Source organism: Ovis canadensis, chromosome 5, assembly GCF_042477335.2.
Source record: "Ovis canadensis isolate MfBH-ARS-UI-01 breed Bighorn chromosome 5, ARS-UI_OviCan_v2, whole genome shotgun sequence".
NCBI classification, from domain to species: domain Eukaryota; kingdom Metazoa; phylum Chordata; class Mammalia; order Artiodactyla; family Bovidae; genus Ovis; species Ovis canadensis.
In genome coordinates, this window is record NC_091249.1 from 47,030,310 (window position 1) to 47,056,830 (window position 26,521).

General features: G+C 39.7%; 1 protein-coding gene and 1 pseudogene across 1 annotated transcript in view; one reads left to right on the forward strand and one right to left on the reverse strand.

The window, feature by feature from the left end:
- Positions 1-2,179: 2,179 nt before the first annotated feature.
- Positions 2,180-3,216, forward strand: LOC138441156 (heterogeneous nuclear ribonucleoprotein A1-like; annotated as a pseudogene).
- Positions 3,217-16,210: 12,994 nt separating this feature from the next.
- The window catches only part of HSD17B4 (hydroxysteroid 17-beta dehydrogenase 4), a 107,845-nt gene continuing 97,534 nt past the window's right edge, over positions 16,211-26,521 (reverse strand). Inside the window, exon 24 of the mRNA XM_069591700.1 lies at positions 16,211-18,707. Within this exon, the coding sequence (XP_069447801.1) occupies positions 18,618-18,707 (90 nt within the window). The 3' untranslated portion in view covers positions 16,211-18,617. The remainder of the gene's footprint in view (positions 18,708-26,521) is intronic.

Consider the following 26,521-nt stretch of genomic DNA (forward strand, 5'->3'; position numbering starts at 1 on the left):
GCAGCAATATTTTTGACTTAAAAAGGATAACTTTAATGTTGGGATAGTAGTATTATTAAATTGGTTATTATTCAAATCTGTTTCTCTCCAATATAAAATTCAGCTTTCTCAGATTATTTGCTTTAAAACAAACACAGAGAGTTCTGGGAGGAGTCAAGAGACCATTCTACTACTGTGCATTAAGAATAGCTTGGCACAGGGAATACACTGGGGAGGCTTAAGGATACAGAGGTGTTTACAGGTGATGAGGTGAGAAAGTGATTTAGGAGAACTAAAGCACCTTTGAGGTAGACTTCTGAGATTTGGTTCCCTGCACTCTAAATTTCCTCTGATTCACTCTCAGGCCTTGTAGTTTGGTTGGGGTTAATCCTATCAGTAAAGAGTCATCATGTCAGGCGTAAGACTGCTATCCTTAGAAAGATTTGCCTGCAAGTTTGGCCCTTGGCTGAGATCTGGGAATGTAGATTTTGAGGAGGTTCCCAACATTCCCTCACTGAGAAGAGTGGCTCCCTGTGCCCAAACTGTACAAACAATGCAGTTGATGCTAAATACCTGCTTTCCTTTTAGGAGTCTGGAATTCTAGTATGAAGTCTGGCAGAAGATGCCTGTGTGACCAGCATCCCGATGAAAACCTTAGACACTGAGTCTTGGTAGACATTTCACATGTCACCATGATCTGATGTTGGGAAAATGAAGCATGTCCTGGATGACTGTATAGGGAAAGAACCCTTGAACAGCATGGAAGAAGACATAAAATTATGTCTAACAGGATCACTTGAATGCTTGTACCTGATTTCCTCTGGACTTCATTCACATGGCCTTTCTGATTTTGCTTTATTTTGATGTAATAAATCATGGTCATAAGTATAAAATTACATGCTGAGTTCTGCAGGTCCTGCCAACAAATCACCAAATCTGAAGGAAATCTTGGGGTTCCCCAACACACCATCCTTAGCTTACATGCATGGGCCCTGATAGATGCAGGCCAGTCAGCATACCCACCGTTTCTAGCTACTGTGATGAGTTAAGGGATTGGTTTATAACACAACCACAGCTAGTGTGACCAGATGAGACCTTCGCTGGGGTTTCTGGGAGAACCCAGTGGTCTCTCTTCTCCTGATTAATCAGAAATGGGACTATGAGGCTGCACCTCTTGGCTAACGTCTTGTGACAACAAGGAAAATAACCTGGAACTGGGGTGATACCACATGGAGCTTGTGGATAAAGCAGGCAGAGAGATGGCAAGGAATTGGGCCTGGCTTCCCTGGTGGCTCAGTGGTAAAGAACCCACCTGCAATGCAGGAGCCTCAGGAGACATGTGTTCAATCCCTGGGTCAGGAAATTCCCCTGGGGAAGGGTATGGCAACTCACTCTGGTATTTTTGCCTGGAGAATCCCATGGCCAGAGGAGCCTGGGAGGCTACAGTCCATAACGTCGCAAAGAGTTGGACACCACTGAAGTGACTTGGCAGGCATGTACAACACTGACTCAGCAATTTCACTTCAAAGTGAGTCCTACCCATCTAGATTTTTTTCAATTTGATGAAAAAGTTTCATGCCAATTCAAATTGGCTTTATTACTTCCCACTGAAAGAATTCCAACTGATGCAAACTTGAACCATGCTAAAGGGTCTGACAGTTAATATAACCGACTAGGAATCATCACAGGTTTCTAAGCTGGGGAGTGTTAACCTGGGAAGTTCAGATGTGTTAACCTCCAGAGGCTGCAGGGAAGTGAGGGGTAAGAGGGTGGTGGTGAAAGACTAGAGACCAGTTGGAAAGCCACTAAAATGAACTATCAAGTATGAGGTACGATACTGCCAGTACGTGGGTTGCAGTGATATGGAGAAAAATCCTTGAATATTCAGGAGGTAGAAGTGACAAGAGTCGCTAAGATTGAATGTGGGGTGTAAGGAAGAGAAAAGTCAAGGATCACTCTGATTTTAACTCAGCAAAAGGTGACGTTCTTAACTAAAACAAAATAAGAAAAGACAGACTTAGGAGTGGAGAGGAAGATCACATGTTTATTTTGGGCATGTGTTTGCAGAAACTATACTTGACCCTTGAACAATGGGTCAAACCTTTACCTAGACTCACCCTCGCAAAAAAGAGACAGAGAAAACACAAATAAAATCAGAAATGAGCTTTTTTCTGCCCGTGGACGCCACCGAGAAAGCATCGTTGAAGTCTTCCCTGCTTCCACTGCCGTCATGTCTAAATCAGAGTCTCCCAAAGAGCCCGAACAGCTGCGGAAGCTCTTCATCGGAGGATTGAGCTTTGAAACAACCGATGAGAGTCTGAGGAGCCATTTTGAGCAATGGGGAACGCTCACAGACTGTGTGGTAATGAGGGATCCAAACACCAAGCGCTCCAGAGGCTTCGGGTTTGTCACATACGCCACGGTGGAGGAGGTGGATGCGGCCATGAATGCAAGGCCACACAAGGTGGACGGAAGAGTTGTGGAACCAAAGAGGGCCGTCTCAAGAGAAGATTCTCAAAGACCTGGTGCCCACTTAACTGTGAAAAAGATTTTTGTTGGTGGCATTAAAGAAGACACTGAAGAACATCACCTGAGAGATTATTTTGAACAGTATGGGAAAATTGAAGAAATTGAAATCATGACTGACCGAGGCAGTGGCAAAAAGAGAGGCTTTGCTTTTGTAACCTTTGATGACCATGACTCCGTAGACAAGATTGTCATTCAGAAATACCACACTGTGAATGGCCACAACTGTGAAGTGAGAAAAGCCCTGTCTAAGCAAGAGATGGCTAGTGCTTCATCCAGCCAGAGAGGTCAAAGTGGTTCTGGAAACTTTGGTGGCGGTCGTGGAGGTGGTTTTGGTGGGAATGACAGCTTTGGTCGTGGAGGAAACTTCAGTGGTAGAGGTGGCTTTGGTGGCAGCCACGGTGGTGGCGGATATGGTGGCAGGGGGATGGATATAATGGATTTGGTAATGATGGAAGCAATTTTGGAGGTGGTGGACGCTGCAATGATTTTGGCAGTTACAACAATCAATCTTCAAATTTTGGACCCATGAAAGGAGGAAATTTTGGAGGGAGAAGTTCTGGCCCCTATGGTGGTGGAGGCCAATACTTTGCCAAACCACGAAACCAAGGTGGCTATCGTGGCTCCAGCAGCAGCAGTAGCTATGGCAGTGGCAGAAGGTTTTAATTACTGCCAGGAAACAAAGCTTAGCAGGAGAGGAGAGCCAGAGAAGTGACAGGGAAGCTACAGGTTACAACAGATTTGTGAACTCAGCCAAGCACAGTGGTGGCAGGGCCTAACTGCTACAAAGAAGACATGTTTTAGACAATACTCATGTGTATGGGCAAAAAACTCGAGGACTGTACTTGTGACTAATTGTATAACAGGTTATTTTAGTTTCTGTTCTGTGGAAAGTGTAAAGCATTCCAACAAAGGGTTTTAATGTAGATTTTTTTTTTTTTGCACCCATGCTGTTGATTGCTAAATGTAATAGTCTGATCATGACGCTGAATAAATGTCTTTTTTTTTAAATCAGAAATGAAATAGGAAATGTTACAATTGATAGCACAGAAATAAAAAAGGATCACAAGAGACTACCATGAACAACACCAACAACTGGATAATCTAGAAGAAATAAATAAATTCCTAGAAATGTACAATGCCCCAAGACTGAATAATGAAGAAATAGGAAATATGAACAGACCAATTATTAGTAAGGAGGTTGAATTAGTATTCAAAAACCTCCCAACAAAAACTGTCCAGGACCAGACAGCTTCACAGTGAGTTCTACCAAACACTCCAAGGAGAATTTATATCAATCCTTCTAAAACATCTCCATAATTAGAAGAGGAAGAAACTCTTCCAGACTCATTTTACAAAGCCAGCATAACCCTGATAGTAAAACCAGACAAGAATGGCACTATAAAATTACAGATCTATATCACTGATTAACATAGATGTAAAAATCCTCAACAAAATATTAGCAAAACAAATGCAACAATACATTAAAAGGATTACATACCATGACTGAGTGGGATTTAATCCCAGGCATTCAAAGATGGTTCAATATCTACAAATTAGTCTATGTGATACACCATACATCAACAAAATGTACAGATAAAAATTGTATGGTCATCTCAATAGATGCAGAAAAGCATTTGACAAAATTCAACATCCACTTATAATAATAACTCTCAACAAAATGGATACAGAGGGATCATACCTCAATGTAATAAAGGCCATATATGACAAGTACAGAGCTAACATCATACACAATGGTAGGAAGCTGAAAGCTTTTCCTATAAGACTAGGGTCAAGGATGCCCACTCTTTCCGCTTTTAATCAGCACAGTGTTAAAATTACCAACCACAGTAATTAGGCAAGAAAATAAGTAAAAGTCATCCGAATTAGAAAGGAAGAAGTAAAACTGTTACTATTTGAAGAGGCTATTGTTGTTGCCCAGTTGCTAAGTCATGTCTGACTCTTTGCAACCCCATGGACTGTAGCATGCCCGGCTCCGCTGTAATCCACTGTCTCCTGGCTGCTACTGATAAGTCACGTCAGTCGTGTCCGACTCTGTGCGACCCCATAGACGGCAGCCCACCAGGCTCCTGTCCCTGGGATTCTCCAGGCAAGAATACTGGAGTGGGTTGCCATTTCCTTCTCCAACTATCTCCTGGAGTTAGGCTCAAATTTATGCCCATTGAGTCAGGGATGCTAGCTAACTACCTCATCCTCTGCTGCCCCCTTCTCCTTTTGCTTTCAATGCCAAGGACATGATATTATATTTAGAAAAACTCTGAAGACTCTATACAAGAACATTAGAACTAATAAATGAATTCAGCAAGATAACAGAATACAAGATTAATATACAGAAATCTGTATGTTTCTTCACAGTAACAATGAAACATCAGAAAAAAATCACTTTTAAAAATCACATTTAAAAAAAAAAATCTATGAATAAACCTAACCAAGGTGGTGGAAAGACCTATATACTGAGAACTTAAAAACCACTGATAAAGGAAATTGAAGATGATACAAAGAAATGGCAAGATAATCCATGCTCTTAGAGTTGAAAAATTAATATTGTTAAAATGAATATACAACACAAAGCAATCTGCAGATTCACTGCAATCCCTTGCAAATTGTCCATGACATTTTTTTACAGAGTTATAACATATAATGCAAAAATATACATGGAATCACAAAAGACCAAGAATTGCCAAAGCAACCCTGAGGAAAAAGAACAATGCTTGAGGAATAACCCTCCCAGACTTCAGATAATACTACAAAGCCATAGCAGCCAAAATGGCTGGTATTAGCACAAAAACAGATACACAGACCAATGGAACAGAACAGACAGCCCAGAAATAAACCTTCAACAAAAGAGGCAAGAATATACAATGGAGGAAAAGACAGTCTCTTCAGCAACTGGTGTTACAAAAGCTAGACAGATGCATGTAAATCAATGAAGTTAGAAACTCCCTCACACCATATACAAAAATCAACTCAAAATAGCTTAAACGTTTAAATATAAGACACGAAAGGGACCACGGAACTCCTAGAAGAGAACACAGGGCAAACATTCTCAGACATAAATCACAATGATATTTTCTTGCCTCAAACTCCCAGGGCAATAGAAATAAAAGCAAAAATAAACAGGTGGAACCTAATCAAATTTATAAGCCTATGCACAGCAAAGGAAACCATAAACAAAACAACAAGACAACATATGGACTGGGAGAAAATATTTGCAAACAATGCAAACAACAAGGTTTAATTTCCAAAATATATAAATAGCTCATATAACTCAATATCAAAAAAAACCAAACAAACAGATAATCCAATCCAAAAACGGAGAGAAGACCTAAATAGACATCTCTCCAGAGAAGAAATATAAGCAGTCAATAAGCACATGAAACAATGCTCAATATCACTAATTACTAGAGAAATGAAAATCAAAATGACTTCATACCAGTCAGCATGGCCAACATCAAAAAGTCTACAAATAATAAATCCTGGAGAGGGTGTGGAGAAAAGAGAACTCTCATAAACGATTGGAAGGTAAACTGGTGCAGCCATTATGGAAAACAGTATGGAGATTCCTTTAAAAACTAAAAATAGAGTTGCCATATGATTGATAGGAAAGATGAAAACTCTAATTGGAAAAGACACATACACCCCAACACTCATAGCAGCACTATTTACAATAGCCAAGACAAGGCAGCAACCTAAATGTCAATCAATAGATAAATGGATAAAGAAGCTGTGGAGCACACACACACACAATGGAATACTACACAGTCATAGAAAAGAATGAAATATTGTCATTTGCAACATCATAGATGGACTCAGAGATTATCATACTAAGTGAAGTAAGACAAAGAAAGACAAACATTATATAATATCATTTACATGTAGAATCTAAAAAACACTACAAATCAGCTTATTTATAAAGTAGAAATAGACTCACAGACACTGAAAATAAACTTATGGTTACCAAAGGGGGAAGGGGAGGGAGAGAGAAATTAGGAGTATAGGATTAACAGACATACGCTACTATATATGGAATAGACAAACAAGGATTTACCATATAGCATAGGGATGGGGTTCCCAAGTGGCTCAGTGGTAAAGAACCCACCTGCCAATGCAGGAGATGCAGGTTTGATCCCTGGATCAGGAAGATCTCCTGGAGGAGGAAATGGCAATCCACACCAGTATTCTTACCTGCAAAATCCCATGGAAAGAAGAGCCTGGTGGGCTCTGTCCATGGGGTCAGAGTCAGACGCAACTGAGCAACTGAGTACACACACAGAAACTATAATCAATATCTTGTAAAAACCTATAAAGAAAAAAATCTGAAGTTGTACACCTAACTAACTCAATATTGTAAATCAGTTCAGTTCAGTCGCTCAGTCGTGTCCGACTTTGTGACCCCATGGACTGCAGCACGCCAGACCTCCCTGTCCATCGTGAACTCCCGGAATTTACTCAAACTCATGTCCATTGAGTCGGTAATGCCATCCAATCATCTCATCCTCTGTTTCCCCCTTCTCCTCCTGCCCCCAATATTTCCCAGCATCAGGGTCTTCTCAAAGGACTCAGCTTTTTCCATCAGGTGGCCAAAGTATTGGAGTTTTGGCTTCAATATCAGTCCTTCCAATGAATACCCAGGACTGGTCTTTAGGATGGACTGGTTGGGTCTCCTTGCTGTCCAGGGACTCTCAAGAGTCTTCTCCAGCACCACAGTTCAAAAGCATCAATTCTTCAGTGCTCAGCTTTCTTTATAGTCCAACTCTCACATCCATACATGACTACTGGAAAAGCCATAGCCTTGACTAGATGGACATTTGTTGGCAAAGTAATATTTCTGCTTTTTAATATGCTGTCTAGGTTGGTCATGACTTTTCTTCCAAGGAGTAAGCATCTTTTTTCATTGCTGCAGTCACCATCAGCAGTGATTTTGGAGCCCCAGAAAACAAAGTCAGCAACTGTTTCCACTGTTTTCCCATCTATTTGCCATGAAGTGATGGGACCAGATGCCATGATCTTCGTTTTCTGAATGTTGAGCTTTAAGCCAACTTTTTCACTCTCCTCTTTCATTTCATCAAGAGCCACTTTAATTCTTATTCACTTTCTGCCATAAGGGTGGTGTCATCTGCATATTTGAGGTTATTGATATTTCTCCCAGCAATCTTGGTTCCAGCTTGTGGTTCCTCCAGCTCAGCGTTTCTCATGATGTACTCTGCATATAAAATAAATAAGCAGGATGACAATATACAGCCTCGATGTACTCCTTTTCCTATTTGGAACCAGTCTGTTGTTCCATGTCCAGTTCTAACTGTTGCTTTCTGACTTGCATACAAATTTCTCAAGAGGCAGGTCAGGTGGTCTGGTATTTCCATCTCTTTCAGAATTTTCCACAGTTTATTGTGATCCACACTGTCAAAGGCTTTGGCATAGTCAATAAAGCAGAAATAGATGTTTTTCTGGAACTCTCTTGCTTTTTCCACGATCCAGCGCATATTGGCAATTTGATCTCTGGTTCCTCTGCCTTTTCTAAATCCAGCTTGAACATCTGGAAATTCATGGTTCATGTATTGCTGAAGCCTGGCTTGCAGAATTTTGAGCATTACTTTACTAGCATGTGAGATGAGTGCAATTGTGTGGTAGTGTGATCATTCTCTGGCATTGCCTTTCTTTGGGATTGGAATGAAAACTGACCTTTTCCAGTCCTGTGGCCCCTGCTGAGTTTTCCAAATTTGCTGGCATACTGAGTGCAGCACTTTCACAGCATCATCTATTTCAGGATCATGCTATTTCAATAGCATCAGCTATTTCAGGATAGCTCAAGTGGAATTCCATCACCTCCACTAGCTTTGTTTGTAGTGATGCTTCCTAAGGCCCACTTGATTTCACATTCCAGGATGTCTGGCTCTAGGTGAGTGATCACACCATCATGATTATCTGGGTTGTGAAGATCTTTTTTGTACAGTTCTTCTGTGTATTCTTGCCACCTCTTCTTAATATCTTCTGTTTCTGTTAGGTCCATACCATTTCTGTCCTTTATTGAGCCTATCTTTGCATGAAATGGTCTCTTGGTATCTTTAATTTTCTTGAAGAGATCTCTAGTCTTCCCATTCTATTGTTTTCCTCTATTTCTTTGCATTGATCACTGAGGAAGGCTTTCTTACCTCTTTGCTATTTTTGGAATTCTGATTCAAATGGGTATCTCTTTCCTTTTCTCCTTTGCTTTTCACTTCTCTTCTTTTCACAGCAATTTGTAAGGCCTCCTCAGACAACCATATTGCTTTTTTGCATTTCTTTTTTGAAGGAAGTTAATACGGCCACAATAGGGAAGCGGAGATGTGCCTGCAAATGGGACTCTCTGCTCGGGCAGAACGTGCTTGCAAACAAGATGTTCTGCCAAGGAGTCTGGACACAGCCTTGAGTTTAATGGTCCCTTGCAAACGAGGGAACATTCCCTTCCTGTGATAAGGAGGAAGAAAGGGCTCTGGACAGACCCTGCAGAAAACAGGAATTTCACTCCCTTTTGCTGTACGATAACATGTATGCACATGTGCTGTACTGAGAAGGCTTAGTCATGCAGTCTGGAATTCTGCCAAGGGGGCTTTTTATAAAAATAAACCGCAGCTTGTTTGTGCGGTTCTTTTCCTCCGGCCGGAGTTGTGTCTTTGTCTGTTTCTTGTGTGTGTGTCTTGTCTTTGTGTCATTTCGCTCACAACATCTGGCGCCCAACGTGGGGCTCAAGTGAAACCCAAAGGGTAAGTAACCCCGGGAGGATTTTATATCCATAGCAGGGGAACTTTCGGGAAAATCATGGGGAATTCCTCATCATTATGGACACAATACACGGAGTTAGTCAAAGGACTTCTCCACTCCATAGGCGTTAAGGCCTCGACTCGCCAATTGAGTGAGCTCTTTCGCTTGGTGGAGCAATATTGTTATTGGTTTCAATATCAAACTAAGTTACAGTTAAATTTGAAGGAGTGGAAAATAATTCAAAAAAAGATTGAGAAAGCAACATCAGAAGGGTAATGTGATCCCTTTAAGGTTATGGACTTTATGTAGTGCTATAACACAGGCTTTGACCTTGCTCTCTACTGATAGTGAAACTAAATCTAATGTTTCAATGAAGGGAGAGGCAATTTATGAGGATGTGCCAGACGTTGGTGGGGCTTCTGCACCGCCTGAAGGTAAGGATACAGGTGAGCCTCCTCCTGTAAATGGTGAGACATCTGATAGTTCAAAATCAGATTTGGAGGCTTCTTCGGTTTCGTCAGAGGAGGGCAAAGAGATTAAAAAAATGACCCATCTATTCCAGGAGTGGTAGAGATCCCGTAAAGAGGAGAAGAAATTTACACCTTCTGCTCCTCCTTGTGCTTCTCTTTCCCCACTGCAGTTAATCGGCCCAATGTGGGCAGGGAACATTGTCAGTTCTCCTTTCCTTTGTCTATGCTTCATGACGATGACTTGCCTGCTCCCCCTGGTGGATTTATCGATCCTCCACAATTATTTCCTATTCAGAGACAGCAAAATGCCAATGTGATAAATGTTCAATATACTCCTTTAAAATATAAATTTTTTAAAGATCTTAAAGCTGCAGTAGTGCAATATGGTCCTCAATCCCCCTTTGTTTTGGCTATGTTAAAATCATTGGAAAAAGGCAAATTAATTATTCCGTTAGATTGAGAATCCATTGCCCAAGCTGTCTTGGAGGGTTCTCAATGGTTGCAACTTCGTGAGAAGAAAAAGCTAAAAAGCAAGCTCAGATTAATAAAACACAAAATCCCCCTGTTCCTCTCGAGGACAAGCTAATGGGAGAGGGCCATTATCGAGCTTTAAGAGAACAGGCTCAATACTCTGACCAGGACTTACAACAAGTTCACCAGGTCTTTTTACCAGCATGGCGCCATGTGGTGCCTACTGGCCACGCCCAGCCTTCCTTTGTCAAAACCATGCAGGGCCCCAATGAGCCATATACTGATTTTCTAGCAAGATTGAGGGTAGCTATGAAACGAGCTGTAGGGAGGGATGAAATTTCAGAGATATTATTACAAACCTTAGCATTTGAAAATACAAATCCTAAATGTAAGCGTATACTGGGACCGTTAAAGGGACAGGGTGCATCTGTGGCTAAACATATCAGAGCCTGCTCAGGAATAGGAGGAACAGAGCATCAGGCTAATGTCTTTGCTACAGCTTTGTCCAAAGCTATGAGACCACAAAAGGGAGGTAACTGCTTCCATTGTGGAAAACCTGGTCATATGAAAAGAGAATGTCAAAAATTAAAAGTTGATCAAGATGCAATTCCTAAAGACAGATCTCTTGCTGGAAAAAATAAGACTCCTCCTAGACCTTGCCGTCAGTGTGGGAAGGGGCTTCATTGGACTAATGAGTGCAAATCTAAAACAGACAAAATGGGCAACCCGATACCGGAAAACTATCCTGCGGGCCTAAGTCCTTGGGGCCCAAAAACAATACCGGGGACTTCTCCTCCCTGCCCTCCTGCCGTCCTACCTACCCCAACCCTGTTCCCCTCCAACAACCATTACGAGTCAATGCCCCATTAAAAGGACCTCAAATGATGATTTCAGATTTGCGGTCTGCTACTTCAGGGAGTGCTGCTGCTGATTTGCCACTACCTGAAAATGTTCTTTTGTCACCAGGAGGAAACATTTACAAGTTAAAAACAAATGTATTTGGACCACTGCCTAAGGGCACTTTTGGCTTGATATTAGGCCATAGCGGTGTGGCTTTGAGAGGTCTAACCATAATTCCTGGGGTAATAGACTCTGACTATGTTGGAAAAATTTTAATTATGGTTTCTACTTCTACCACGCTTTCATTGTTGGCTGGGGAGCATATTGCTCAAATACTTCTCCTACCTTATCATCCTTTTTTGGCTCTTCCTAATAAACGAACAGGAGGCTTTAAACGTACTGGGCGACATATATTTTGGAAAATGCTTATCAAAGATTCTTGCCCTGTTCTCTCCCTGATTATACAAAAAAAAAAACTTTGAGGGACTAGTAGACACAGGGGCGGACATTTCAGTCATTTCTTCTCAACAATGGCCCCAAGATTAAAAAAAAAAAAAAAGCCCTCTAATGCTGACGGGGCTGGGCTCAATTGCAGATGTCTGGAAGAGTACCCATCCCTTGCAATGCCAATTCCATAACGGAAAATCAGTGTTTGTTACCTTTTATATTGTAAACATACCTATCAATATATGGGGAAGAGATCTTCTGTCTCCTTTGGGGGATTCTGTAACCATCCCATCGGAAAACTAGTAGCCCCTGCTCAAATTCCTCGAACACTCCCATTAAAATTGTTAACCAATACTCCAAAATGGGTTGAGCAGTGGCCATTACCACATATGAAGCTCGAGGTGTTAAAACAATTAGTACAAAAACAACTCCAACTTGGTCATATAAAACCCTCTACCTCCCCTTAAAATTCTCCTGTTTTTGTTATTAAAAAAAAATCTAAAAAATAAAAAATGTTAACCGATTTAAGAGAGGTTAATAAATGTATTAAACCTATGAGAGCATTACAATTGGGACTCCCCTCTCCAGCTCTTTTTCCTCAAAATTGGTCCTTAATGGTGATAGATCTTAAAGACTGGTTTTTTGTTTTTTTTTCACCATTCCTCTACAATTGCAAGATAGAGATAAATTTGCTTCTTCAGTTCCTGTTCTTAATCATGCTCAGCCTGTTAAGCGTTATCAATGGACACTCTTACCACAGGAAATGATAAATAGTCCTACCTTATGCCAAAAATTCGTAGCTCGTTCTTTACGACCCATCCGTCAAAAATATCCCAATTATATTTTATATCACTATATGGATGATCTCCTATTAGCAGCTCCTAGTATTGCTAAACGTGATGAATTCTTTCTAAAAGTACAGGAGGCTTTAAGACAATACAATTTGCAAATAGCTCCGGAAAAAATTCAAAAAGACTTTCCTATTTTGTATTTAGGGACGGTATTAGAACAACATAAAATAAGGCCCCCAAAGTTGCAAATTCAAAGAGACCACCTCAAAACCTTAAATGATTTTCAAAAGTTATTGAGAGATATCAATTGGCTATGACCGGTACTTGGGATTCCTACTTATCAATTACGACATTTGTTTTCTACTTTAGAGGGAGATACAGCTCTGGATAGCCCCCGGACACTAACCCCATTGGCTTTACAGGAACTTCAATTTGTTGAGCAACGACTAAATGAAGGCTTTTTGACTTACTTACATGTGTCTCAACCTATTTCATTTGTAATAGTTCATACCCCTTATTCTCCATCTGGTGTAATCGCTCAAAAAAAAAAAAAAGGATTAATAAAATGGGTTTTCTTACCTAACAGCTTTTCCAAAAAACTGACTCCATATATGGATAAATTAGCATTCCTTATACAGAAAGGTCGCCATCGTATTCTACAGTTGTCAGGATGTGAACCACACCAGATTGTTACTCAATTAACAACTGCTCAAATATCTCGATGTTTACAATTTAACGAAAACTGGCAGCTTTCTCTTGCCTCATTTCCTGGTTAGTTTTCTAATCACTATCCCTCATCTAAATTGATTGCTTTTCTTCGAACTAACTCTATGATATCTCAATCCCCAATTTCAGATGTTCCCGTTAAGGGACCCACTATTTTTACTGATGCAAATAAAAATACTGCTGGATATTGGACCCCGGAAAGTTCTAAGGTTCTCCCCCACTCATTTTCTTCTGTACAGCCCACTGAGTTGTGGGCTATCTATTTAGTCTTGCAAGATTTTCCCCAACTTCCTATTAACATTGTTTCAGATTCTCCATATGCTGTTCTCTCTTGCCTACAGCTTCCCCATGTCTCCCTTCTGCTGACTCTTAAAACAGCTATTGACAAATTGTTTTACCAAGTACAACAATTGCTCTTGCAGCTGTTCAGAGTTAATTTTCTTTACTCACATCCGTGAGTGCCCTTCCTGGACCCTTATCATTCGGAAATGCTACAATTGATGCCTTACTTTATCCTATAGAAGTAGCAAAACAAGAACATCTCTTACAGCACAACAATTCCAAAGGGTTACAAAAATCTCATGCTATTACTTGACGACAAGCTCAAAATATTGTTCATTCTTGTTCCATATGTGCACCCTTTGCTTTGCCGTTTACCCCACCAGGTGTCAATGTGAGAGGACAACAAGCAAATCAGATATGGCAAATGGATGTAACTTACATTTCTTCTTTTGGACAACAAAAATGTGTGCATCATACTATAGATACTTGCACACATTTTCAATGGGCCACTGCATTACATTCTAAAATGGCTGACGCTGTTATTACTCATTTGTTATCTTGTTTTGCAGTTATGGGACTACCAACTGAACTGAAAACTGATAATGCACCTGCCTACCAATCCGCAAAATTAGCTCACTTTTTATCCCAATACCATATAACTCGTACTTTTGGTATTCCTTACAATAGTCAAGGGCAAGCTATCATTGAAAGGGCTAATCGTACCTTGCATGAATATCTCAAAAAAATAAAAAAGGGGGAGCAGGAGAGATTTATGAAACCAAAAGACATTCTGAATAAAACCTTACTTACCCTAAATTTTTTGAATATTTGGAGCAAGGGAAATCTATCAGCAGCAGAGTTGCATTTTCAAGGGAAAGAAGAGGATAGGAAGATCTTGAATATGCCTATTTGGTATAAAGATAAAGAGAAAGGTTGGATCCCAGCATCATTAATATATCTGGGACAAGGGTATGCTTTCATTTCTGTTAATAATTACAGGTTTTGGACCCCAGCGAGATTGATCAAAATCAACAATGGCTGATCCCTTTGTTCAAAAATTTGAAGAGCTTACTATGCAAAAAAGCTTTACTTTCCTTAAAAGGGAAGCAACACCTCCTACGTGGGGTCAAATGAAAAAGTTGACCCAGGAAGCAGAGAAGATGTTAATGAAGGCGGGGCAACCTCTGAATTCTACCAACCTTTTGCTTGCCATGATGGCGGTGGTAACATCTCAGGTAATCAGTGTATCAGCAAGTAATTATACATATTGGGCATATGTACCTAATCCCCCATTAGTAAGAGCAGTTTCCTGGGGGGAACCAGAAGTGCAGGTATGCACTAATGAGACTGCCTTCTTTCCCCCGCCAGCTTGCGGGGGAATAGAACAAGTATCTTATCATAAACAACAAATTTGACCATTGCAGTGGAAGGTATTCCTTTGTGCATAGGAGAACATCCTTTTTGTCTGTCCACCAGGGAACATTCTCATCATCCCTATAATACATGGGGGGTAAAGTATAATAATTATCATTTTGCTACTTTTACTGTGCTTGTTTCCACCAGGGGATTTAACACCTCAACAGAACCGATAGACATTCATAATGGAATACATATGTCACTATGTCCTGTTAACTTTTTTGCTCCTTCTTTAGAATCTTTGGAAGGGGAAAGTTGCCGAGGTCATTGACCCTTTAAAGTCATGAATTATTCTGGGTCTATCATTGTAGATTGGAGTCCAGATCATGGGCAATTCTTAGAAAAATGGTCAAATAAATCTCTTAGGTGGCATCATGCAAATAGTACTTTGATGGGCAATGGTAATGAAACAATTAAATGGCAGCAACTTGCACTTGCCCCTCCTCAATCACAATTGCAAGGATATCCGCACATTCAAGGGGATATTTGGAATCTATGGACAGTTTCTGGTAATCTCACTATATGGTCAGGAAACTACACTTTGGATAGTGGCGACTCCTTGGGTCCATTTCATGTTAATTTACATGTTAATAAATCTTATTCCGCAATGGCATGTGTAAAATATCCTTTTACACTGTTATATGGGAATTGGACTTGGAATGATACTGCGGGGTCTGAGTCATGTGACTACTGCAATTTAACTCAATGTGTAAATCAGTCTTGGTGGGAAGAATTTGAAAGACAAGCTAATAACTCCAATTTTTCGTTAGTAATTGTTAAAACTCAGACAGAAGTATGGTTACCTATAAATCTGACTCGTCTGTGGTCAGATTCTTTTGCTGTTTCTCATCTAGTAACCGCTGTACAGACTTTGCTACATCGATCTCGACGTATGCTTGGTGTGGTCATTGCTTCAATTCTAGCAGTTGCATCAGTAACTGCAACAGCAGCAGTGGTAGGCCTTGCATTACACCAAGGAATTCAAACAGCTGATTTTGTTTGGGACTGACATAAAGACTCTCATTTGTTATGGTAACAACAGCAAGATTTGGATGCACAACTTGCTACCAACGTGCTCAATTTTCAACACACCGTTTCCTGGCTGGGGGATCAATTAACTGTTTTATCTACACGAAGTATATTTAGATGTGATTGAAATTCTTCTGTTTTGTATAACACCTGTACCATTTAACATGAGTGAGGGATGGGAAAGAGTAAAACGATCTTGGACTGGGCATCAAAATCTCACTACGGAGATTATGGACCTGGAACGACAAATTTTGTCTGCTTTTAGCAGGACTTTACCTGATATTACGGGGTCTGATTTGCTGAAAAACCTTTAAGAGGGAATGAATAACTTAAATCCATTAGGGCATGTATCCACACTAATTGGGACCACATTTGGGAACACTGTGTTTATATTACTTTTATGTTGTATTGCTTTTCTAGTCTTCCAGCGATGGCGGAAAGGGAAACAACTAAAGCACAAGGCAGAGAAGATCCAGACCATGCTACAATTTATTAAGGCAAATAAAAAAGGGGGAGATGAAGGAAGTTAATACGGCCACAATAGGGAAGCGGAGATGTGCCTGCAAATGGGACTCTGCTCGGGCAGAAGGTGCTTGCAAACAAGATGTTCTGCCAAGGAGTCTGGACACAGCCTTGAGTTTAATGGTCCCTTGCAAACGAGGGAACATTCCCTTCCTGTGATAAGGAGGAAGAAAGGGCTCTGGACAGACTCTGCAGAAAACAAGAATTTCACTCCCTTTTGCTGTACAATAACATGTATACACATGTGCTGTACTGAGAAGGCTTAGTCATGCAGTCTGGAATTCTGCCAAGGGGGCTTTTTATAAAAATAAACCGCAGCTTGTTTGCAAGGTTCTTTTCCTCCGGCCGGAGTTGTGTCTTTGTCTGTTTCTTGTGTGTGTGTCTTGTCTTTGTGTCATTTCGCTTGCAACATTTTTCTTGGGGATGGTCTTGATCCATGTCTCTGTCTTTGTCTGTTTCTTGTGTGTGTGTCTTGTCTTTGTGTCATTTTGCTTGCAACATTTTTCTTGGGGATGGTCTTGATCCATGTCTCCTGTACAATGTCATGAACCTCTGTCCATAGTTCATCAGGCACTCTATCAGACCTAGTCCCTTAAATCTATTTCTCACTTCCACTGTATAATCAATTGTAAGGGATTTGATTTAGGTCATACCTGAATGGTCTAGTGGTTTTCCCCACTTTCTTCAATTTAAGCCTGAATTTGGCAATAAGCAGTTCATGATCTGAGGCACACTTAGCTCCCAGTCTTGTTTTTGCCGACTATATAGAGCTTCTCCATCTTTGGCTGCAAAGAATATAATCAATCTGATTTCGGTGTTGGCCATCTGGTGATGTCCATGTGTAGAGTCTTCTCTGGTGTTGTTGGAAAAGGGTGTTTGCTAAGACCAGTGTGTTCTCTTGGCAAAACTCTATTAGCCTTTGCCCTGCTCCATTCTGTACTCCAAGGCCAAATTTGCCTGTTATTCCAGGTGTTTCTTGACTACCTACTTTTGCATTCCAGTCCCCTATAATGAAAGGGATATCTTTTTTGACTGTTAGTTCTAAAAGGTCTTTAGGTATTCACAGAAACGTTCGACTTCAGCTTCTTCAGCATTACTGGTTAGGGCATAGACTTGGTTTACCGAGATATTGAAACAAACAGAGATCATTCTTCGTTTTTGAGATTGCATCCAAGTACTGCATTTTGGACTCTTGTTGACTATGATGGCTACTCCATTTCTTCTAAGGGATTCCTGCCCACAGTGGTAGATATAATGGTCATCTGAGTTAAATTCACCCATTCCAGTCCATTTTAGTTCACTCATTCATAGAATATCTACGTTCACTCTTGCCATCTCCTGTTTGACCACTTCCAATTTGCCTTGATTCATGGACCTAACATTTCAGGTTCCTATGCAATATTGCTCTTTACAATATCAGACATTGCTTCTAACACCAGTCACATCCACAACTGGGTGCTGTTTTTGCTTTGGCTCTATCCCTTCATTCTTTCTGGAGTTATTTCTCCACTGATCTCCAGTAGCATATTGGGCACCTACAGACGTGGGGAGTTCATCTTTCAGTGTCCTATCTTTTTGCCTTTTCATACTGTTCATGAAGTTCTCAAGGCAAGAATACTGAAGTGGTTTGCAATTCCCTTCTCCAGTGGACCACATTTTGTCAGGACTCTCCATCATGACGTGTCCATCTTGGGTGGCCCTCATGGCATGGCTTAGTTTCATTTAGTTAGACAAGGCTGTGGGCCATGTGATAAGATTGGCTAGTTTTCTGTGATTGGGGTTTCAGTCTGTCTGCCCGTTGATATCCTCTCTCAGAGCCTACTGTCTTACTGTTTTGTAAGTAGTTGATACTATAAATCAATGACTGCTAAATTTTTAAAGAAAATCTGAAAACACACAAAGACCTTTATCTTACCTTAAAATGGAATTATATTATAGCAACGTATGTAAATGAGTACAATACGAAAATTCATGTTAAAATTGGGGTATCAATAAATCAAAGAGAAAATAATGAAGTGTAAAAGACATCAAAGTAGCCTCTACTCATTTAATTTTCCTTACAACTTATAAATGCTATCCCAATTCTAAAGAGACTAGACTTGGGTGAAAAATTTTTATTATGAAGACATTGGTCTAAGGACAGAAGGATAATCATGTGCCAGCTTACAATTCCTTGTAAAAATAATAACATGAAAAATTAGTAGAAAATAAAAATCTGAAAGTTATCTGGATTCTGAAAATGCTAAGCAATTCTCCCTGTACCTTAATTTTGATCATTTTTGCTGGGTTATTTCTGCATATTTAGGTAAAGAGAGTATTTAATTTTTCTGTTGTGATTAAGAACATAGTACATCCTTCAGAGCTTGGCATAGTCTTTAAGAATCATCTGGAGCTTCTGGCTCAGCAAGATATTCCCTCTGGCCTTCAGTCTGCCACTAAAGAACGCCTGGAAAGGAGAAAGGGAAAACAGAGTACCAACCTTTGTTATATCACAGTTTCTATCTTTTTAAAAAAGATCGTTGTTAAGACTGAATACAATTGAGTTAATAACTCCAGACAACAAAGGTAACTTTTATCTAGCAATGATAGTTTAATGATTATAGATAGCACCCAATTTTTAGATATCTAAGAAAAAATAACAATGTCTTGTATATTTTAGAAAACCATAGAATGGAAAGATCTGGTGGTTCTGCTTCAACCTATGCTACTGGCTTTAATCTATGTTCTTAAATGTGAATTTGAGACCATATGAATAAAAGGCTTTGCTGTATTACTAACAATAAAAACATTCAATTCAGAACTTTTAAAAATAGATTTAAAATATTTACTATATATTCATGAAACAGAAGGCCATATAGTGGCAAAATAAGATAGTCTAACAAAGTGGTACATAGATCCTGGGCTGTAGCATCAGAATGCCTGGGTTAAAATCTAGGCTCTGCCACTAAGTGGAAGGTAAGCTTGGACAAACAACTTAACCTCTCTGAGCTCTGGCCTCTTTATCTATAAAGAGTATGACAACAGCACCTAAATAGCAGCTTTGTTGTATGAGTTGAATGAAACAGTGTGTAAAGTTCTTTGCTTAGTGCCTTACATGAAAGTAGGTACTAAACTCATTATTACAAGTAAAAGGCCGTCATGTTAAAACACTAAGAGCTCCAGTTCTTTTCTGACCTGACAAAAGAAATCTGTGCAATTTCTCCTGTTCTGCTCTGTTCAATTTCTACTGTTCGCTAACAGTAAAATAAAAATGACAAAACACATATAGCTTAATGAGAAAATAAGATATGGAATATGAAGTGAAAAGAAGTCTCTAGATTTTTAGCTACATTGAAAAAAATAGTAATATCCATGCATACTTAACATTACAAAGCGGCCCCACAAATAAAATGTCACTTGAGAAGCACAGCCATCAACCTGAACTGGGCATACCAGCAAAAGAGATGTTCAGAAAGCTTAAAAACATGCTCAAGACCATAGTGCCAGCAACAAATAGGCCAGGACTTGAATTTGGGTGCTCTCTGCTTAACAGTGTCTCCTGATCATTAACTAGCAGCAACTTAATCTGCATACCAAATCCTCACCACCTGGAGGAAAAGCAAAAACTACTTAAAACTTTTTATCCCAAAATTAATAAAGGATAATTTCATTCAATCAGGATCAAGTGCTAAGCTTCCAAACTGGAGACTGGAATTTTAAAACTAAGACTGCTTTCACTGTGAAGCTACAGAAATGATGGTCTGCAACTCCTGCAGAGAGTCACTACTGAGACCTGCTTGCCAGGTGCTATAATCTGAGAGGGACTTACCAACCAATAAGAACACCTATTTCCTTGAAGTAAGTACACCAATATTTGGTGGTTGCTATCGAGTAGAAGAATTTTGTACATAAATCTCTGTTCCTAGTTGACTCTTAGAACAGGTTCCTAGAAGAAGAATTACTGAATCATGGCATTTAGATTTTCTTGACCATACTGCCATTATCATGGTTTTCAAACTTTGTTCCTCAGTGCACTAGGGCACTGCAGTGAACTCAAACACACTTTGGCGTATTTAAACTTTTTGAAGGAAATACAGTGACATTGGTCAAAAAACAAAAAACTACTCTTGTTTAGATCTATTTAATAAACTGAACCATTAGGTATTTCTTTTAGCCTAGAAATGCCATTAAACTTTTTTACTGAACTGTTAAGTTGCCATAAAAGAAGTCAGGGAAACTCTCACAGTGCTTTCCAGAAAGATGGCATCAAATTAATATTCCTTCTAGCTATGTGTAAATTCTTTTATCCCAACCTTAATACTACTATTTTCCCAATCTTCTGAGGCAAAAATCTGAGGCAAAAATGACATGCTTTAATTTGCATGTTTTAGATACTGGGAAAAATTAGTCATTGTTCTCGTGTATGTTAGTCATTTCTCTCTCTCATTAATTATTGGTTCATGTCTTTTGCTCATTTTTTTACACTGAGGTCTTGGTGTTGCTCATAGTTTTTATAGGTTATTGACACCAATATACTACGTACCATCATTTTTCTCCCGAGGTTTATGGAATGTCTTATAGAGGGAGTCTGACAAGCAGAAGTTTTACATTTCTACACAGCCTAAACTACTATTATTGAGCTTATGTTCCTTATTTCTACCCTTGCTTTATCTATTCAAGTATTAACTGAGAATCTAAAGTACCCTAGACAATATTTTATGCTAGAAAAGAGACATCTCTCCCTGTTCTCAGGGTGCTAACATTACAATAGGGAAGTCAAAACAACAAAATGTGAACAAGTAATTAAAGACCTATAAATGCTATTTAAGGAGGTTATGAAAAACTATAACAGGCGGGAACTCCTCTGGATAAAACAAAGCCAGTCCTACAAAAAGATAGGGACCGAAATTCCAGAAAAGGCAAATATATAGACATTGAAGGAATAAAAATTGATGGGAAGGAACTAAGAGGAAGGCAATGTAAACTGATTTAGTATAATTGATACAGCAAGCAGTGTAGGATGAGGCTGGGAGATGAGCAAGGGAAGCATCACAAACAATATGATAACAGGTAGTTTAGATTTTATCTAAGTTAAGTGCAAAAGAAAATCGTGGAGGTTTTTATCAGGTGGAATAACTGATAATCTGATTTTATTCTTAAGAGATTATTCTGGCTCCCGTGTGAACAGATTGGTGGAAAGGCAAGACTAAGTGTAGTTAAGACCAGTCAGAAAGCCAGGTGAGAGATGATGGAAACTAGGGTCATGATGATATCCCTAGTGATGAAGAGAAGAAAATGAATACTAAAGACACATTTTGGAGAAATAACAAACAGGATTAAGGATAGAAAGGATACAAAGGTAAAGAAAAAAGCCAAGACAATTCTTGTATTATTGAGCATACTAATTTCAGTAGACAGATAATTGTGCCATTTCCTGAAAACAGACTCGGGAGAAAATTAAATCCCAAGTTCTAAATGGGGCATAATAAAGTGTCCCATCAGAGATGCAAGTAGAGAGTGGAACTCAGAGAAGATGACTGAGTGAGACAATTAAATCTGCAAGATGACAACATATAGATGGCCCTAAATACCACAGGATAGATGGACTCATTTAGGATAGATGGACTCATTTAGGAGTATTATTTAGAGAAGAGTCCTGAAATGAGCTCTCAGAAATACCAAAACCCAATGGCTGGGGGTAAAAGAAGAAGACACCACAGGAGATTAAGAAGAGCCAAAGGTGGAAAAAGCAAAATGGGAAAATAAGGTGTCATAAAAGGCAATGGATGAAATTATTTCAAAAAGTTGGTGGTTAACTAAGTTAAATGCTACTAAAAGGCTGAGAAAGACCTAGACAGAGAAATATTCACTGGACTTAGGAGTTTTACGGTGTAGTACGTCAAGGCTTTATATTGTCACCTTGCTTATTTAATTTATATGCAGAGTACATCATGAGAAAAGCTGAGCTGGAAGAAGCACAAGCTGGAATCAAGATTGCCAGGAGAAATATCAATAATCTCAGATATGCAGATGACACCACCCTTATGGCAGAAAGTGAAGAGGAACTAAAAAGCCTCTTGATAAGAGTGAAAGAGGAGGGTGAAAAAGTTGGCTTAAAGCTCAACATTCAGAAAACGAAGATCATGGCATCTGGTCTCATCACTTCATGGGAAATAGATGGGGGAACAGTGGAAACAGTGTCAGACTTTATTTTTGGGGGCTCCAAAATCACTGCAGATGGTGATTGCAGCCATGAAATTAAAAGATGCTTACTCCTTGGAAGGAAAGTTATGACCAACCTAGATAGTATATTCAAAAGCAGAGACATTACTTTGCCGACTAAGGTCCGTCTAGTCAGGCTATGGTTTTTCCAACGGTCATGTATGGATGTTAGAGTTGGACTGTGAAGAAAGCTGAGCGCTGAAGAATTGATGCTTTTGAACTGTGGTGTTGGAGAAGACTCTTGAGAGTCCCTTGGACTGCAAGGACATCCAACCAGTCCATTCTAAAGGAGATCAATCCTGGGATTTCTTTGGAAGGAATGATGCTGAAGCTGAAACTCAACTACTTTGGCCACCTCATGCCAAGAGTTGACTCATTGGAAAAGACTCTGATGCTGGGAGGGATTGGGGGCAGGAGGAGAAGGGGACGACAGAGGATGAGATGGCTGGATGGCATCAGTGACTCGATGGATGTGAGTCTGAGTGAACTCTGGGAGATGGTGATGGACAGAGAGGCCTCGCGTGCTGCGATTCATGGGGTCACAAAGATTCAGACATGACTAAGTGACTGAACTGACTGAACTGATGGTGTCATGTCTTATGTTTAAGTCTTCAAGTCCTTTTGAGTTTATTTTTAACCTTTTTTTAAAACGTAGCCACTATGTAATTTTTGATTATATATGTGGCTCACATTATTATATGGGGCTTCACCTCTTGGCTCAGATGGTAAGGAATCTGCCTGCAACACAGGAGACCCAGGTTCAATCCCTGAGTCGGGAAGATCTCCTGAAGAAGGGAATGGCTACCTACTCCAGTATTCTTGCCTGGAGAATCCCATGGTTTCAATTACGTATGTAGCTCACATTATATGTTTAACATGTGTCTAATATTAAAACCAGGACAGCACTGGTTTAGACAATTCTTTTGTGAAAAGGAAAAAGATTTGATATGGCATGCTGGATGGGGATTGCTTTAAGATCTGTGTTAGCTTGCCTCTGTGCTGTAGGACACTTACATCATGAAATGAAAGAGAATGATGTAGAAAAAAGCGGAAGGAGAGCAACAATGACTTTAAGTATATACCTGGATGAGAAATGAAGACGTCTTTGACAGAAAGAGGGAGACTTCCTTCAATGTAATATACAGGAAAACAAGAAGATCAATGCAGATGCTGATGGGATTCTCTGATAGCTCAGATGCTAAAGAATCCACCTGCGATGTGGGAGACCCAGGTTTGATCCCTGGGTCGGGAAGATCCCCTGGAGAAGGGATGGCTACCCACTCCAGTATTCTTGCCTGGAGAATTCCATGGACAGAAGAGCCTGGCAGGCTATAGTTCATGGCATCACAAAGAGTCAGATACAATGAGCAACTAATACACACACATGTAAATGCCAATAGAATAGATCTGGTGATAGGAAAGTAAATATTTTCATCTGAGGTCTTTCTTTTTTTCCCCAAAGAAGCATGAAGAAAGGTCAGCAGCTGAAGACAAATATGAAAAACACATCTCAGACAATAGGAATGGAAGCTTAGTGGAAAATCACGGTAAGATTGCTAGACAGTGCTTAAAGACTATTTGAGATTTGTAATCAAAATTTGGGGCTTCCCTGGTGGCTTAGTGATAAAGAGCCCGCTGGCCAATGCAGGAGACGCAGGTCCAATTCCTGGGTCATAAAGATTCCCTTGGAGAAGGAAATGGCAACCCACTCCAATATTCTTACCTGGACAATCTCATGAACAAAGGAACCTGGTGGGTTACAGTCCATGGAGTCACAAAAGAGTTGGACATGGCTTAGCAAATAAACAACAAAAATCAAAATTTTAAAGGGAATCCAACTTGTCTAGTTGTACGGTTTTCCTCCTAACTCCTTCCTCTATTCTGGTACAGATAGAAAGATGGCAGAGAGTAGAGTTAAAATAGGGTGGAATTTTCCACCCAAGTAAGATGAGAGATATACAGGGAGATGAGGATATTTTCAAGGGAGATATTATGATGGACCACAAAATCTAAGCTGAACAAGAAGAGACGAAAAGACAGAATGGCGTTGACGGACAGAAAGTTGTGGTGTCAACAAACTGGAGGCGTCTGAAGTTCAACTGCAGTAGTAAGACTCACAAAACAAAAACAAGCAAGGGATGGTACTGGAAAATGGTGACGTTTTGAAATAGATATTGGAATTTATAAGTTTTATGCTTCCAATAAAGACAAAAGCTGATACAGAATGGACTGAAAGATAATTTGAAATAGTATCAATAAACTAAGAGTCATCTGGTTAGAGAAGTCATTTTTCTGAATGCTGAAGGAAGCCACCAAGGTTGACAAGAGTTGGTGCAGAGAGAAGACTGTATACTAGGATATAAGCTGTTTGACAGCTGAAGAACAGGGGTGATGGCACCAAGGTGGGGCAGAACATAACTGAGCCAAATGAGTTTAGAAAACCTCTAGTATTAATTAGAACTTCTATAAAGACTAGATCTTTGAGAATAATAAACAGCTATGTTTTTGTCAAGTTTTGCCTCTGCTTTAATTATTTCACATTTAATTCCATTCTGTCTGGTACTGACAGAATGGTACACAGAATGACACAAGCACTATCGTTTACTATGCAACTTCCCAGTATCATTCACCCCCAAAGACCTGATATTCCTAATGATTATACAAATGTTACAAAAGGTTTCCCTAAATCCTACATTTAATCCTTTAAAGGCATCTCAAGTATATCTTACAAAAGAACACTTAATTATCCGAGTAGCCATAATGACCTTTATTTTTTCTGTCATTGAAACATTTATTTATTTTATTTATTTTTTAATTTTATTTTTACTTTATTTTACTTTACAATACTGTATTGGTTTTGCCATACATTGACATGAATCCACCACGGGAGTACATGCGTTCCCAAACATGAACCCCCCTCCCACCTCCCTCCCCATAACATCTCTCTGGGTCATCCCCGTGCACCAGCCCCAAGCATCCTGTATCCTGCATCGGACATAGACTGGCGATTCGTTTCTTACATGATAGTATACATGTTTCACAATCCAGAGCTCAACAGCTTCCTATCACATATAAGATCTAAACTCCTCACCAACATCTACAAGGTCCAGTATGATTAACCCATGCCTACTTTTCCCTCTTCCCCTCATGTCTCTCTCCCCACTGCTCATTTTGTTGGCCTCCTCACAGTTATTATATCCAATAAGCAGAGCCACTGGTGCCTCCAGCCTTTGCACTGGTTGTTTCTTTAGCCTTATGGTTCATTCCCTCATCTTCACTTTGTTCAGGTCTCTATCAAGTCTTTTTGGACAACCCTATCTAAAATAGTGCCTCCATCCTGTCACATTCTAATCCAAGAGTTGGCAAACTACAGCCCAAAGGCCAAAACCAGTCTGTTGCCTGTTTTCGGTCATAAACAAATTTGATTGGAACTCAGCTACATCCATTGGTTATATATATACATATATATAATCCATGCTACTTTAACTCTATAAATGGCAGAACCAAATAGGTGCAACAGAGACCATCTGACCTGCAAAGCTTAGAATATTTACAATGGGACCCTTTACAGAAAAAGTTTGCCAACCACTACTGTAACCCATAACTCTGACTTATTTTTCTCTGTATTTGAAATTATATTTCTTTTCCATTTCCCTCTAGAACTAAGCTCTGCCCAGAGGGGCACTGTCTTGTTTAGCCACATCAAGCACCCAAATAAAAGGAGGTACTAAATAAATTCCTGGGAAAGAATTAACTGAGAGCTCACCCAGTACCTGGCATTATAGTAAGCTCTTCATGAATATTAGTGGATTTAGTTATCATCCATTTAGTTATTTGGGATTCTCATTATTCATTTTACAATGAGAAAATTAAGGTTTAGAGAGTAGATGTAAGAGCTAAGATTGAAACTCAGGTTTATCTGATCCCAAAAGAATGTATTTTTAACCACGATACAACGTTATAATTCTTTTTAAACTAGTCTTTCTATCCAAGGAAATTGAACATTTTATCCTTTACTCAAATTGTCCTGTAACTTGTACAGTTGTATTGTTTTCTGCA